This window comes from Perissodus microlepis, chromosome 4 (genome assembly GCF_051167445.1).
Source record: "Perissodus microlepis isolate ML-2025 ecotype Zambia chromosome 4, ASM5116744v1, whole genome shotgun sequence".
NCBI classification, from domain to species: Eukaryota; Metazoa; Chordata; class Actinopteri; order Cichliformes; family Cichlidae; genus Perissodus; species Perissodus microlepis.
Genome location: NC_140464.1, coordinates 17,582,777 through 17,599,860, shown reverse-complemented (window position 1 = coordinate 17,599,860; position 17,084 = coordinate 17,582,777). Strand labels below are relative to the sequence as shown.

The following is a 17,084-nucleotide window of genomic DNA, read 5'->3' as shown; positions in this document are numbered from 1 at the left end:
GAATATTAAGCACTGTTATTATTAGCATAATGAGAAAGGGAACATGGACCTGTGTTCAGATCCTCTCAAACTATACGATTTGTAAAGGCTCGAAAAAATATAGGGTTTGACGCCTGAGTGGTTGACAAGCAGTGGAAGAAGGTGATGTTATGAGCTACAGAATTTAATAAATATCACTACACTGTCCACTTCATGGAAGATGTTTATTTTAATAAGTGAAACCAGTAGTAAATTTTAGTGCTTAAATTGGTAGTAGTAGTAAAACAGGTCTTATCTTTGATCATAAAATATTCAAACTTCCCCAAAACTTCAGCTCTGGCTCATATCATATATAAAACTACTTTATTAATAACCCACTGCACCGTGGACAGAGACAATGTTATCCTGTCTTCCTCCCCTCACCCCAACCGGTTGTGGGAGATGGCCCCGCCCCTCCCTGAGCCTGGTTCTGCTGCAGGTATCTTCCTGTTAAAAGGGAGTTTTTCCTTCCTACTTTCACCACAGTCCTTGCTCATAGGAGGTCACTCTGCTTCCTGACATCGGACCCACATTAAACTCATGGACTGAACATACACACACAACCACCAATAACTGAACACACACACACAACCACCAATAACTGAACACACACACATTTGAGCAAAAACAAACAAATGGCCAACTGTACCCTCATACAAACAATAATAACATGGACTGAACCACCACTCACAACCACTAGCACTTTATATAACCACTGTAGAAATTATCCATATATCTCACTGATCTAAACTGCACTACTGTCAATGCTGTATAGACAATCATTCTATACAATAATTATAGTTCTACAACTGTTTATAACTTGTATAGTTCATATTTCATATTTCTCTATAGTTTCACATTTATATCCTATACATAGCTTGTACACTCACTACAGCCTGTACATACTTATAGTTATAGCATATTCATAACATACCTTCATTCCGTGTACATTGTAACATACCCATAATAGACCCATATTTTATACCCTCATACCTATAATAGACCCATTTTTGTAATATATCTATATATCTAAATTATTGCTAATATATATTTTGTAATATATCTATATTGTTGCTAAAGCACTTTCTGGATGGATGCAAACTGCATTTCATTGCCTTGTACTTGTGACATGTGCAATGACAATAAAGTTGAATTATATTCTATTCTATATGATTGTTGGGTTTTTCTCTGTATGTATTATTGTAGGGTCTACCTTACAATATAAAGCATCTTGAGGCGACTGCTGTTGTGATTTGGTGCAGTATAAATAACACTGAATAGGCCATAACTTGAGTTAAGTTCAAGGTCTGTCTTTATGTCAAATGATTTATGAACTTGTTTTTTGTCAGTGGTGTGACATGCAAATACAGACAAAAACATCTAATAAATCCTCAGAGCGATGGTGTACTTTTGATTGTATAACATAAAAATGCATCAGTTTTGTCAAAAAAATAATAATTTAACTAAACTATCTTTATCTGAAATTTTTAATCAGTGATCACTTTGAAACCATGACCCTGCAGTAGAAAAGTTGTTAATAAATTGGATGAGTGGATGAACCCATCTCTGCATAGATATGTTGGAAGTATTTTATTAAAAGAAAAGGCCTTTATGAATGACTGATATCTGATGGCCATGGTTATTAGAAAAATATTGAAATCCCACTAGGGGAAGCTGTTACTCCACAAACACCCTTAGCCATTAAGCACTGTCTTATAAAAGAAAATAATTGAATCAAATTGTTCCTCTGTTGTGTAATACTTCTCCTTTCAGACATTTTTTGAATATATATTTATTTATTTCAATAACAAACAGTTTCGGCATTTCATTGAATTACACTAAATCTGGTAAAATCAGGAACTGCCTCATTAAAGTGTAAAGTTCAGGAAGTGCCGTAATAACTGCAAATACTGCAGCTTTTCACATTAGCTAGATACTTTAGCCTTGCTGGTGGTTTTAAACTAGCAGGGAACGTGTCAAATTATAAAATGTTTGTTAAAACTCTCATCTTGGCACACATTTGACAAAGGGATTGCTTGAATCCAGGTAAACCTTGTTAGCTTTTAGCACAATGTCAGAAGATCTACGTGCTAGAGCTGCTTGTCCCCACATGCTAACACCGTGCACGTTAAGGTCACCACAGTCATCGGCTCCATTTGAAGTCTGTGTAGAGGCAAACAGCCTCATTATTTGCCTTCGTTGTAACAAAGGCAAATGCGCACAGGTGGCCTGGTGATCACTCTTAAATCACTTTTAAGTTGAAGCAGAAAGTAAATAAATGCAGGCTTTTTTTTGTTGGATCAAGATTGTCATGTCTCCTACCACTAGGCACAGGCCAGTTTCTATAATACAATTTAATTAAACTTGCATAAAAGCTTATGACATTACTGCACTGTGATGTAATCAGACCACAAGATAATAAACAAAACTCTTACCCCTGGGTGCTGTATGTCAAGAAGGTCACTCCAAATAGCTAGCTCACTTCAGATTCTGTGAATTTTAGCTGTTTTTAGCTCTGCCAAGGTGATTTTAGAGGGAGTTAAACACATATATCTGTCAACACATAGACACACAATCCCCACTTTGGACATCATCTGATTAATCTCTCTCTTCTGTCTTCCTCTTTCTTTCACTCATCCCCTCTGTCTCCTCTTTATAACCAGAGGTTCAGTATTGATTTAGCTGGGTCAAGAGCTCCTCCAGTTCCAAGCACATAAGTATCGCTCCATTTACCTAGAGATAGTTCTCTCATTGATCTGTGCCAGCTTTTTGCCGTCGGCCAGACAAAGTCAGTGACAGACACCGCTCTGATATCATGTCAGTGCCCACAGAGAGAAGGCTTGATATAGAAAGGCAGGGGGGCATGACAACCGCTGTAAGCCACAGTGACTCGTATGAGAAAAAGAAAGGCAGAGATCAAGAAGAAAGGAAACCGTTATGCTTCACTTCCAACTGCATTTCAACATTTTTATATTTTCTACATGAAGCCGTTATTGGACCATGAATTTACTCATGAAAGAAAATGCTTTCTCATGTTTCTCATGCAGGCTAATTCATAGATCATCCATCGTTTAATGAAGGGAAAAAAAGATGCTTTCATGAGTAAATGCTGGTATGACACGTATAATACAAAAAAACAAAATTCAATTCAATTAAAAAAGAAGCACTACGAGAGTGCAAACCACTGCCAAGGACTTTGAGCAGTAGTACTGTATTGTGTATTTTCATTTTGTTTTCTTTGTGCTCTTTAAACATACACTAAGAAGTTTGTAGTGTAGTGACATATAAGAATAGCATGACAGATGTTGGAAGGTCAGAGGTCAAACGTGACATCATGTCTCCTATAATGTGATATTGAGAATCTCTAGATATCATTCTCTACATGCTTATATGTTGTCAATACAAAATATGGCAGTAAGAAACATTTTATAACAGCTCTGTATGACATCATAATAATTTTGACCTTCAAATCTATTGACCTTGAAGGAGAGAGTCAAAGTTTAACATATAGTAAACTGGGTTAATTTGGTTAGTTTGTTTCAATACATGACAACAGTTTGCCATAGTTCAAATGATAGTGTGTTTATTTGGTTAGCATTAAATTTGGTCTGCATATAATGCAGAAATACGTGTGTGTAATCTTACGTGTTCACCTGTCACAGAAAGAAGAGTTATTACACAGTTTTATAAAGAACAGAAGGAATGATTTCCCAAAGCGTTCCTTCGACAAAAAGACTGAATAAATCTGCATCCCTCAGTAAGAACAATGCAGCTGGATGAAAGATCCAGGTGTTTTCTTCTAGCAGCTAATGCAGTCTCTGAGGAGAAGTTTAGAAATGTCTGGTATGCTGACTTTATTCTAACCTTCACTGCACCAGATTTTGGCTGGAGCCACAGTTTAGACATCTAAACTGTATTTGAGCTCCTCTTTAATAGTCCTGCTGTTAATAGTTACAGACCAGTTTAGCAACTTTTCATTTGTTTAGTCTTCTATAAAGTGAAAAGCATTTGTGAAGCTCTTTAGTTCTGGAAAAACTAAACAAAAACAAAAACGTTGGCTGTATAAAATTTGAACCCATGAGCCTGCATTGGTGAGAGCTTAGTATAAATGAGCCTTATCATTATCCTGGTATCCTAAATGCCCCTACACACCACCTGTCCCTTCAGGGCAAGCCTCTGTGCACACCTGTCCGGCAGTGTTTACTTATAAACAGTTGATCTGGTTTGAACCAGTGAACTGGACCTTTCAAACTGTGAGAAGTCACTGATGTCCCTCTGTGGTGTTTTAGCCTGATACAGACATGACACTAATGACATGAGCAGGGCATTGTGTGAATGTGCCTCTGCAAACACACTCTGCCTGCATGTGTGTGTGTGTGTGTGTTAACGCTGCACTGACCTGGATGACAACAACATGAAACTAATTGCTTGAAATTAGGCAGCTTTCCCACACAATTAACATCAAATGTCTTCCTCAAAAGTGCACCCTCACCCTCCCTTCCACTTTCCTTCCCTTTTCCTTTTGCTCTAATATCTCAGGTGCCCAAGGCCACCATCAAGGTAATTTATTCCTCTGGCTGGAGCTTGGCACTGCTCCATCTCCCTCCACTATTTTCATAATAATGGTAAAAGTGTCATGTTATCATTAACCTAAAGGGCGGCAATAAAAATCGCCGGTGCAGTAAAAAATTAAAGGAAAGGAGAGCTGTAATGCATGCTTTTATACCAACAACTGACCTCATGGGTGGGGCTTCCTCATCCGAAGGCGGGACGAAGTTTCCCACACATTAACACTCACAGTGCGTCTTGGATACTACAAGACCTTCTCGTCATTGCAGGAGAGCATCTCTCCGCACACTGGGTTTTCTTCTCTAGAAGAAGCTTGAGGAAAATCGTGGGGAGGCGAAGATAACAGCAGTCTTGGCGTGGCTGGTTATGGAGACTGGACCACGGAGACTTCGGGAAGATGGCACAGAATGAGAAGTCGAGTAAGATGCTTCCTGTTTAAAAGAAATTGTGAAAGGAGCGTTGGCGTTTCCAAAAGCGCATGAGTGCCTAAGACGCGCTGGGTCGTGGAGAGGCGCACGGGAGCGCACAGGTTGGTGGAAGCAAATGCTTTGACATGAATTACATGTTAACTTAGACTGAGTTTAAAGAATATTCGAAGAGGTATTTTAACAGTTTAACTAATATTTACCAAAAGTGGGCAAAAATACGTTGTCATGCTTAGAAAAATGTTCAAGAAGCCTTAAAGTTGTATTTATTAAAGTAGTTTAGTTGATTTCGTTTATTGAATATGAATATGAACGGTTAAACTGTCTCCCTTAACTGGGGACTATGGTGGAAAACAAAAATGTCAAGCTTAAATCAGCCTGAAGGCGTCAGGGGCTGGACATATTTTGTTTTCTCAACATAATACTGCGGGCTGCGCGTCACTCCTGTGTTTTTCAGCGTGTTTCGGTTAATATTTACGTCACACTATTTATTTGTGCAACAAATTTTCACAGCTTCAGCTTGGAACGCCCGACAACAGGCAGTTATAAAATTATTTAAGTGAGCTACCGTAGGAGCAGTTACAAGTGCGCAGATTATTAACTATTAGAATGCTGGCTGCTTTGGTCGTTGCCATCATTACTCTTTGTTGTTTTACATCGTGTGACACGTTTATGGCGCCTGGGGGACAACTTTGAGATGCCAACATGAAACAGAATACCAGTTTGAAGGTTTTGGGGTGTTTTTTAACAGCAACAACAACATAAAAAAGGTAGAAGCTGTAATTACGAGAAGAAAGTTGATTGTTTTTGCCACTTTTTACTCTCTTTATGTCTGATGAATTGGTTCAGCTGAAGTTAGTCTGCAGTTTTGCTTTGAGCTTTGCATCTGTACCAGCGTTTGAAAATATCTCTCGTTTGAATTACATGGTTTTGGTTTAGTTTAGCGCCTCAAACAAATATACATTAAAAAATCTCACTTAAAAAAAATCAAACTCAAGGAGGGAGGCAGTATACAAAACGTCTTATAAATATCTCTCTATATTACATGGCTCAATCGCCCCATGGCAGTTTGTCTTGTAACCCTAAGGTTGCCGGTTCGAGCCCCGGCTCGGACAGTCTTGGTCGTTGTGTCCTTGGGCAAGACACTTCACCTACCGCCTACTGGTGATGGCCAGAGGGGCCGATGGCGCGATATGGCAGCCTCGCTTCTGTCAGTCTGCCCCAGGGCAGCTGTGGCTACAACTGTAGCTTGCCTCCACCAGTGTGTGAATGTGAGAGTGAATGAATAGTGGAATTATAAAGCACTTTTAGGGCCCCGAAAAGCGCTATATAAATGCAATCCATTATTATTATTAAAGTTTCGGGGGGGGGGGGGGGATTAAACCAAAGGGAAGAATCCTCCTAGATCTGTGAAAATGCAATATAGATTATCATGTCCCTTTTCTTTAATATAAAAAGCGAATGTAATAAAATACGTAACGCTTGTGCTGGCCACAAACACATAAAATGATGATCACTGCTGCCTGTTCTGGTGAAGTGGCAACTGTTTTGATTGCAGCAGTGAGCATATGTGAGAAGAAGTGAACTCAAGAGCCTTGGGAGGCATTTTCTTTACTCTCTCTTTCACTCAGAGTATTCACTGGAGAGTTTCTCCTGGTAAATATGAGGAAATCGGTGCTCTCCCCATATGTTGCTGATTCTCTGTGATCCAAAGGGCAGCAAAAATGGAGTTCCTAAAGCAGAAACCTACAGCATAATAAATCCTCCACAATATAATAAACTATAGCTCTTTTCATATATGCACTGCAGCAGCAGAGGTGCACAAACAGGACTTTACTCACTACCGTGTCAGTGTGCACCAGTGTGCAAGTAGCATTAATAATATTCTGGTACATTTATGGCTAGAGAGTGACTGTCATGTATGCAGACTTCTGAAATCTCTATCCAGATAACGTCCTCATAGAAAGCACACAGATTGTTAACAGCACTGCAAATGCATCTGCAGCAGTGAAAACATTTACGGGGTGATTTAGGTTTGTGGTATAATAATTGTACAACTCTGTCTTTTTCTCTTTTGTGACTTTTTCTAGCATAACTCCAGTGGACATCAGCTCTACCTCCTTGAAGATGGAGGACTACAGTGGGATATTTGAGAATGTCAGCATCTCTTCCACTTACAACTTTACTGCTAACAGTTTCTCAAACACCACCATGCTGCTACCGTTTAACAAGGTCATCGTCATCATCCACACCATCGTCTTCATCGTGGGTTTTCTGGGTAACACACTGGCCATCTACGTGATGGCCCGCTATGCAAAAATGAACACAGCAACCAACATTTACGTCCTGAACTTAGCTGTGGCAGATGAACTCTACATTCTGGGGATTCCCTTCATAGGGACCAATAGCGTGCTTTCCTATTGGCCATTTGGAGAAGCTGTCTGCAAGATCAGCATGACTGCTGATGCTATGAGCCAGTTTGCATCCACCTTTTCCCTGACACTGATGAGCATCGATCGCTTCCTTTTCGTGGTTTATCCTGTTCGCAGTGTTAAATGGCGGAAACCAAGGTTGGCGAAGATAACTAGTTGCATAGTCTGGGTTGTGTCATTCCTGATTGTTCTGCCAGTCATCATCTTCTCAAGTGTACAGGAGGACTTTAAGACCTGCAACATGAGCTGGCCTGAACCACATGATGTGTGGTCTGCTGTCTTCATCCTCTACACCTCTATCCTGAGCTTCTTTGGTCCTCTGATTGTTGTCTGCCTCTGCTACCTCTTCATTGTCATTAAGGTAAAGTGACAAATAAAACCACCCTGTGACTTAGCTAATACATTTTTTTGTTATTCCGCTGAGATTCTGCTCTCACGCTCTCATTAAAACTTTCTTTTAATTTTCCTTTTCAGGTGAGGTCAGCACGTGAACGTGCAGGCCTGACTAGGCGGCGCAAATCCGAGCGCAAGGTGACACGCATGGTGGTCATCATCGTGCTGGTCTTTGTACTTTGTTGGCTTCCCTTTTACACCACCAACATTGTCAACCTGATTCATATCATCCCTGAACACAGTATGGACATCTACTTTTCCGTGGTCATCCTCACCTACGTCAACTCCTGTGCCAACCCGTTTCTTTATGCTTTCCTCTCCAAAAACTTCAAAGAGAGCTTCCAGAAAGTGCTCTGCTTTCAGAAAGCAAATGTTGCCAGAGCTGCACAAGTGCTGCAGGGTAGACAGAATGATACCAAGGTAAACCACTATCCTGTTTTCTCATACGGCATTTGTGCAAAGTTTTAATAGGAACAGTAAAACACTAACACTTGAAGGGGTGGTGGTGGTGGCGGCGGTGGGGGGTCACCTAACCCATTTTATTGATCCAATTAGGTGCAAAGTTTTTGCATAGATTACAGCTGTATTTTAGGTTATTGTCCGCAGCTTACAGGTTGCATTGGCTGGTTAGCACTAGACGGTCCTGGGTGTGAAATCCGTGCATGTTCTCACGGTGCCTACATGGTTGCTCTCCACATACTCCAGCTTCCTCCCACAGTGCAAAAACATGCATGCAAGGACAATTGGCTTTTCTAAATTGGCTGCATATATAAAACACTCACAACAGCCCTGAAACAAGCCATTTTTACAGTCTTCATCTGCACATTGTTTGTGTACATTTGTGCGTCTCAGGCAGTTCCTTTTAATTGATGTGGCTTTTCTGCCAACTCTGCTTCGAAGGCCAGAATCCAAGAAACACATGTTTACCATTGACACTCAGGCATTTTTCATGCAGGTACCATTTCATCTGAACTTGTGAGGCATATTTCTTCAAAGTGGAGATATTGATGTTGTCCTCTTGGTTACCCGTGAACCCCTACCCTCCACTTGTATTTCTAGTCTGGTTAGAGCTAGCTCATAACAAGCGTTATATCTCTATTTCATTGAGTAAGAAGTTGAAGTGGCTTATTTGAGGGTTAGTCTAATGATCAGTTACACTTTAAACAAGCTAAAATTAAGTAGAAATATTATTGAGTACCGCAATCCTTCACTGGAATACAGATTGGTTCTGAAAATATGCCTCTGCATTCCTGCCCAGATATGTGTTGAGATCTTTCAAAATAATGGCATTTCCTAGAAACACTAAACTTCTGAGCACTTTTTTTAGCGCATGTGAATGTGTCAACACAACTAAATGCCTTCCTGTCTCTGAATTGCAAATATCACCTTGTACTTTTGAATAAGTCTGAAAATTGTAATAATACTTACCCAGATCCAGATCTATATGTTTATGTTTTCCATTGCTGCATTTACTGCATCTCTAAGCCAGTATTGTGCCTGCTTTTGTCTCCATAGTCCGTCCAGCTGAAGGATCTCAGGACCGCTGACAGTGAGCCTCTCAATACAAAAAATGTGGTGAATGGCCAATGACTGCTGAGTCTCAAGCTGATCCACTATGTACTGTTTTGATACCACATGGAACCTGGATGCTTTCTCCCTTGTCATTTAATAACCTGCCTTTATTAATGATCATTTCTTCCTGAGTGGAACATCCAAAGGAGTAAAAAGAAGTCATTGCAGCATATTTTTTACAGACTGTACTAGATTGACTGTGTTATACAAGGCATAAGTTTATGTCATGATGACGTAGAAAACGTCATCGGATTACAAAATGCTGAAAATTTTCAATTTGCATTATTAGACCCCATGCTTTCTCACCTCTATTAGCTTGTCATGGTGCTGTTAGCTGTTAATTCAGTCAAATGTGCATTTCACTGAAAGTACTGACTTTACCTTACTGAGCGCATTTGGGACTAAACAACTATCATACTCTTTTCTGTGTTGAAGTAACTGTGATAAAAACAAGAGGGGTCTTTTAGTGCTCAGCTTAAAAGAAAATTAGGTTAAGTTTTTTGAAAAAGTGAAAGCATTCCTTTAGAAATAAACTGTGTATAACAAAGTAGTTAATCAGTTCTGTGGAAATACCGGTATACATTTTAATGACTTTAGATTGAACGCATATTCATGTATCAGGTATTAGCCTTACATTCACGCCATCTTTGACCCGGGCTCCTATTGTACCGCTTTATCTCAGACACTGTTCGTTCTTTAATTTGTGAATTTACAGTATTCGGTTTGTACTGCTGTTACTAGACTCGTGACTGTCTTGTTGATTGATGTAAAGCTGGCTGAATGGTCATGACTGTTACGGTGGATTTTCATGTGACAGGTTTTTTGGGACATATTAAAGTCAGTCTGACAGACTGGAGTGGACAACACGGTGAAGTAAAGCAGCATTCTCAACCTGGTGGACAAACCTGCTGAGCAGCACTTACCCGTCTTATATTTGTAACATGAGTCAAGCAAAAAGCACGTGACCAGTCATGACTTTGAGCTTGGTTAAAAATCCAGATGGACTTGTGAAAGCCTTACAGGTGAGAAAGGAACAAGGGAATTTTTTTGTGTTCAAAGCACTGTGAATTATGAAAAGACAAGTGAATTTGAGTTTGCTTTGTTATGCATATGAAAGTTAAATGTGTTGTATATGGGTCACGTATACGAAGGAAAAAAATAGTGAAGCTACTTTGACCATTAATAAACGGTGACGTCTGTTACTCTGCATCTCCATGGTCACAGTTGCTCCAAGACAATAAGAACAGTAACTAACTAAACAAAATTAATTGTACAATATATTACAAAGTTGCATTATATGTACATTTATTCCACTAACTGTGATTTTATGTTTTTTTAAATAAAAGCAGATGTATGTTTCAGCATGTTCCCATTGAATCTGATAGTAAATGTTAATATTTTTATACATTATTCCTTCCATTCATAAAAGTAGTAGGAGTAGTAAAAGGGGAGTAGCTGTCTCATTTTTCTTATGAAGGAAAATGGTCAAATAGTAAGTAAACACTGGTATGAGAGCTGTTAGACATACAATGACACATAAAATGCATACATCGAAATAAAGTATCTAATATTTCTAAAGTAGCAACATGTTTTTATATTCTCTAATTTGTAGGTATGGAATGGGGCTGACACACAGCAGGATGTATTGTAAGTGCACAGTTGTGATATGTGCATTCACTGGGCCTCTTGGCAGGCACACCTGTTCACCTGCTAAATTCCTTAACACAATTATCTAATTAGGCAATCACACTGCAGCAGTTCAGTGGATTTAGACACATAAACATGCAAGATAACCTGCTGAAGTTCAAACCGAGCATCAGAATGAGGAAGAAAGGTGACTTTGACTGTACCACAGTTGTTGGTACCAGACAGCCACCAACTGAGTATTCCAGAAACTGCTGGGACTTTCCCCACATAACCATCTCCAAGCTTAATAGAGAATGGTCAGAGAAAGAGAAAGCAGGCTTGTTAATGGTAACTCAAATAACTCATTGCACCAAAGGTATGCAAAACAGCATCAACAGATGGTCTACAGCAGCAGAAGACCATGCTAGGTGCCAGGTCTTTTCAGCTAAGAACAGCAAACTGAGTCTACAGGTTGAAACAGGCTCACCAAAACTGGATAACAGAAGATTTGAAGAACGTTGTCTGGTCTGATGAGTTTCTACTGCGACTTTTGGCATAAACAATAAACATGGTTCCATCCTACCTTGTTTTTACAGTTCAGGCTGGTGGTGGTCGTGGTGTAATAGTAGAGGGGATATTAGCTCACTAAGAATTTTTAAACACCGAAGCCTACATGAGTATTAATGCTGACCACTTCATGACTGCAATGTACCAGTCTTTTGATGGCTGCTTCCAGCAGGATGACACACCGTGTCATAAAGATCAAACCACCTCAAACCAGTGTCTTGAAGTTGACAATAAGCACCTTTGGATGTCATGTCAATATGGACCAAAATCTCCTAAGAATGTTTTCAGCACCTTAAACCTGTTGAAAGTGTATTTTATGTTTAACAGGAAGGGGGATTATACAAATGTTGGACAGGGTTTTCACATACAAAGACGCAATGACATTAACAACCACATAATATCCCCACATTAACACTAACAGGGTGTCAAAGGTGCTAAAAAACCGTCTCATCATTTCAGGAAAGCAAAGGATTTTATTCTCTGTCAATCTAAGAAGTGTAAGAAAATCATGCAAAGGCAAAAATAATATCAGAAAGGTTGATATTCTAAATTCTAATTATTCAGCCATTAATATGAACATTTAAAGTGGTTTTTAAGACTTGGAAAAATGTCAGTCCCAGTGCAACCTGAAGGGAATGGGTGATGGAAGTGTTTGTTTTCTCAACAGCATACTGCGGGCTGCATGTCACTTCTGTGTTTTGGACCATGTTTCAGTGAAGCTTTGCATCAAACTACAACCCCAGTTCCCAAAAAAAAATAAGACTCTGACTAAAGTGTAAATACAAACAGAGAGGATTGATTTGCATAGAAAATGTATCAGATGTCTAGTTTGAGACATTTTCATATTTTGTGGAAATATTAGCTCATTTTGAAAAACACTGGACCTCTAAGAGGTACTAAAAAGAAACAGCTGGAGGTTGTTGGGTTAACTGATAACATGTCAACTTAGGAATATGATGGGGTATAAAAAGCGCTTCTTTGAGAGGCAGAGAAAATGTAAAAATTAACAGTCACCAATCTGAAAAAATTAATTATTATTACTATTATTATTATTATTATTATTATTATTAATAATAATAATAATAATAATAATAATAATAATAATAATAATAATTCATTTCTAAATTGCGTAATGATTTCAGAATAATGTCCCTGAACATAAAATTGTGAAGATTTGACTATCTCATCATCTACAACACTGTCTTCCTCTCCTCACCCCAACCCCACCTGGTCGTGGCAGATCGCCGCCCCTCCCTGAGCCTGGTTCTGCTGGAGGTTTCTTCCTGTTAAAAGGGAGTTTTTCCTTCCCTCTGTTGCCCAAGTGCTTGCTCATAGAGGATCATATGATTGTTATGTTTTTCTCTGTATGTATTATCAGTGTTAGGGAGTAACGGAATACATGTACCGGTGTTATGTATTCAAAATACAAAATATGAGTAACTGTATTCTGTTACAGTTACTGCTTAAATAGGTGATAATTAGAATCCAGTTACTTTGTTGAAATAAATGGATTACACAGCGGTCTTTTCCTGTTTCATGTGTTGGGCTATCCCCGCTCTAATTTTGGTAATTCCACGCATTGCTGGAAACCCAAACAAAACACGCAATAAGAGGCTCTGGCAGGAAATCTGACTGTGCAATCCAAACTCTGTTTGCCAGCAACCAAGCTGCTATTGGTGTCAAAAGACTCCAACCTAAAGAAACATCTGGATGCCAGTTCTTTAAAAAAAAAAAAAAACTAGCATTGACCTACTGCAACTACCTTGTTTCTTCAATGTACTATTGCTGTGCAATTTATTACTATTACTGAAGGCTGCATTACAACCTCCTAGCCAATGTTCCCTCTAATTTTTTATGTGTCTGAGTGAACACACAAACTCCCTGAGCGATCCCGTGGACCACTGTGAGCGACATTAGACGTGCGCAATGTGGTCATGCCAGCGTCAAATCCATCCAAGTTACATGGTTTATTAAAATAATCAAATTGCACCATTTACATTTATGTAAGACTACTTTTAATTAACTGTTTTAACCCACTTACAATGAAAATTTAAAAAAATATATTGTTCATGACCTGTGCAGTATGTTAACACTATTGGAAGTAAAAATAATTTGAACTCCAGTTTTGAAAACACAACTTCCTTTTTTATATATTTGTAAAGCTCCAACTTATATTAAGAGTCTGAGTCTGTGGTCTGGGAGAGAGTCCTGTAACTCTGTCTGAAAAATACAGTAAATAATGACCAATGTTGGGCAATTAATTATATAGTTACTTCTTTAAAAAAGTTACTGAGTTTTGCAAACAACAAAGTTTTTTGCAGCTGTTTAACCTAAAAATGCAGCCAAGGCTTTTTTTTTTTAAATAAACATTTCAAACTATTTACAGAACAATCAGCTGTTCTGCATCAAATCTGATGCCACACAAATTATTTGTGCCACTCCAAAAAATAATTTCTGTCCACTATGAGATGAAGGAGAACAACAGCCTGATACCTGCAGGCCTGACAACAGGAGATGTATCAGTCCTGTAACACCTGTAACATTCAGCAGTCGCCTCATTGTTCTGACACACACAAAACTATTGACAACACTACACACCAACTACACAAGATTTGACCTAAACGTTGCAAATCTCTCACATCTCAAAACACCGCCGTCACTCCTAAAACTTCTTCCCGTTTCTTAACAACTAAATGCCATGTTTTGATTGGTCGTCATGGTACATTTTTCGACCAATAGGAAAGTGTGGGGTGTTTTGGTTTCGTCTTTGCTCACAGGTGGAGAGCGCTTTCGAGCGTTTTCCTTATAAGCGTTTTCACCGTTTCTCCCTGCAGTAAATATAAACAACGATAGTATTCAGGAAGAAAACCAAACATTGCATTTTTTTTATCATAACTCTGGTTTTACGTGGCCTATCAACGCAATTTAAAAGCTGGTATAAAGTCCACACTTTTTCCGTCAATTGTTCCGTCTGTCTCGCTCACATCTCCAATGGTTGTACACGTTGTCATTAACGTGGCTTCACTCCACATAAGCCACGCCGCTTTGCTAGCTAAAACACCGGCACATATTTACTTTAATTTCAATTCAGGTTAGAATTCTTTTTGTGTGCGCAACACAGATTTTCTCTGCGCAGAGACCGTGCCAACAGTGCGCAATTGCGCACGTGCGCAGCTTAGAGGGAACATTGCTCCTAGCTGCAAATAATCATGTGCCATTCTGAAAGGTATTGCTTTCAGAACTGCACGTGATTATTTGCAGCTAGGAGGTTGTTAATGGTATCTATCAAGTCTAACAGTCTGGGGTCTATGAATTAACCTCAGCTAATAGTTACCTTTAAGTTACCGTTAAGTAACTTAACGGAATACGTTACAAGCTACATTTTGGGCCGTGTATTCTGTAATCTGAATCTAAAAGTAACCTTCCCAACACTGTGTATTATTGTAGAGTCTACCTTACAATATAAAGCACCTTGAAGTGACTGCTGTTGTGATTTGGTGCTGTATAAATACAATTGAGTTGAATTGGATAATATTGTGAAAAGATTCAAGACAAGGTCAAAAATCAGTATGGATTTCTGTGATCTTTGGGCACTCAGACAGCATTTTATTAAAAACAGGCATGATTTCGTTGTGGATTTTTTTTCAGGATACATATTATAAAATCATGTCTGTTTTTGATGAGGCTTGTACACACTGGATATCCATGCTGGAGTGTGTTATATAACAGAATTACCATGCTAAGCATCTATCTTGTATTATCAAAGTGTATAAGACCCATTAATTTAGGTAAAGTATTATCCGCATTTATATCATAGGTGTGCCCACTAGTGGAATGAGTCATGAGGCTGTGCCACGTGTTGCATGAGAGCCTGTTGATGCACACTGTTTGCTCTGGAATTTAACAAGTAAAGCTACTATGTAACTTCTGACAGTTTTATGGGGCATTGTGGCAGGTTATGACATACAGATAGTCGACATTGGCCCCTCAGAAGATACACATGGTATAACAGTCCAAACAGCCCAAAGTTGTAAAAAACCCTGCTCTCATTACCAATCACAATGTCATCTTAATCCACAGAGACTCCTACTTGACCTCATCTGTCAACCTCTTCATCACCACAACAAACAGGAAGGAGCTAATCTGTGATGTAGTCGCACCCCCACCTTGAACAACTCATGCCACCTTTCCAACATCATGCCGTGCCACAGCTCTTAGCACCCTAAGCTTTCTCCAGATCCACACAGACTCGGTGCTGCTCCTTCTAACCTTCTCTATAACTCTCCATCAACACTCTCAAAGCAAACATCACATCTACAGTGCTCTTTCTCAGCATAAAGCCATACTACTGCTTGCTAATTGTAGCCTTTCTCCTCAAACATATCTTGGCAGCTCTTTCCCATAGCACCATGGCTCATCACCTTTCCTTCTGTCTTGTCAGCAGCTCTGCACATCACTCTTATTCTTGAAAATCTGTGCCAGTGCACTTCTTCTCCATTCCTCAGGCATTCTCTCTGATTCTCCAGGAATTTGTCAAACTATTTGGTTTGACAAGTAGTTTGACAGCCCACTTTCTTCTCTGCTAAACATTTCCATACTTCCCTTGGTATGTTATGTGGACTAACTACCTTTCCACTCTCCATCTTCTTCATAGCTGCCCTCACTTCCTCCTCACTAATGCTGTGCATTTCCTAATTCACTAACTTTCCTACATCTATCTTCCTTTCTCTGACATTTTCTTTATTCATAGGCTCATCAAAGGACTCTTTTCACCTTCTCAACAGCCTCTCTTAACTCATTAGTACATTTCCATCTCTGTGCTTAATCACCCTGACCTGCTGCACATCCTTCATACCTCATTCTATGCCTACCCAGTCAGTACAAGTCCTTCTGTCCTGCCTTAGTGTCCAGCTTCACAGACAAATGACTACAAGTCTTTTCCTTTCCATTTGCCACTTCCCTCTTTGTCGTACACCTAGTCTCCCATTACTCCTGTCTACTTTCTTCGTCTCCCTGACTTTTCCACTTTTTCTTTGTCAACCTCTCCTGACCTTTGAATACGTTCCTGTCTTCTGTCCAGAGAATACTCCAAATCTAAATATATCTTAAAGATTGGTTAAATTATTTATCTGTTTTGCTTTGTCTGTGACTAGAATATGTGCTCATTTTTAACATTTGGTACTCCGAGTCTGAATTATTTGATTTGGGTATTGCACCTCAAACGTGCTTGGAAGGAATATTCCTGCAGAGATCTATGTTCCCTCGCTTACTTTGACTTCAAACGAACTTTCCATCTAGTATTTTTTATAAGCTGAAGTAAAGAATGCAAATGATAAACTCTTCTTAATAAAATGTTTTGATTATTTTGTCATCCTTTTGCATGAAGAACAGTTGTATTAAAAGACTTAACACTTGTGCTGAATACGGTGAATGCTGCCTGTTCAGTTACACAGGACATGATCAAGTGGTCATTTTTTGATTG

General features: G+C 39.1%; 1 protein-coding gene across 1 annotated transcript; it reads left to right on the top strand.

The window, feature by feature from the left end:
* The first annotated feature begins 4,837 nt into the window (after positions 1-4,837).
* Positions 4,838-10,765, top strand: LOC146388733 (somatostatin receptor type 5-like). The gene is made up of 4 exons (XM_084926220.1): positions 4,838-5,116; positions 7,103-7,805; positions 7,919-8,257; positions 9,353-10,765. The coding sequence occupies exons 2-4, from the start codon at positions 7,140-7,142 to the stop codon at positions 9,425-9,427; spliced, it is 1,080 nt and encodes a 359-aa protein (XP_084782346.1). The 5' UTR covers positions 4,838-5,116; positions 7,103-7,139; the 3' UTR covers positions 9,428-10,765.
* Positions 10,766-17,084: the final 6,319 nt, after the last annotated feature.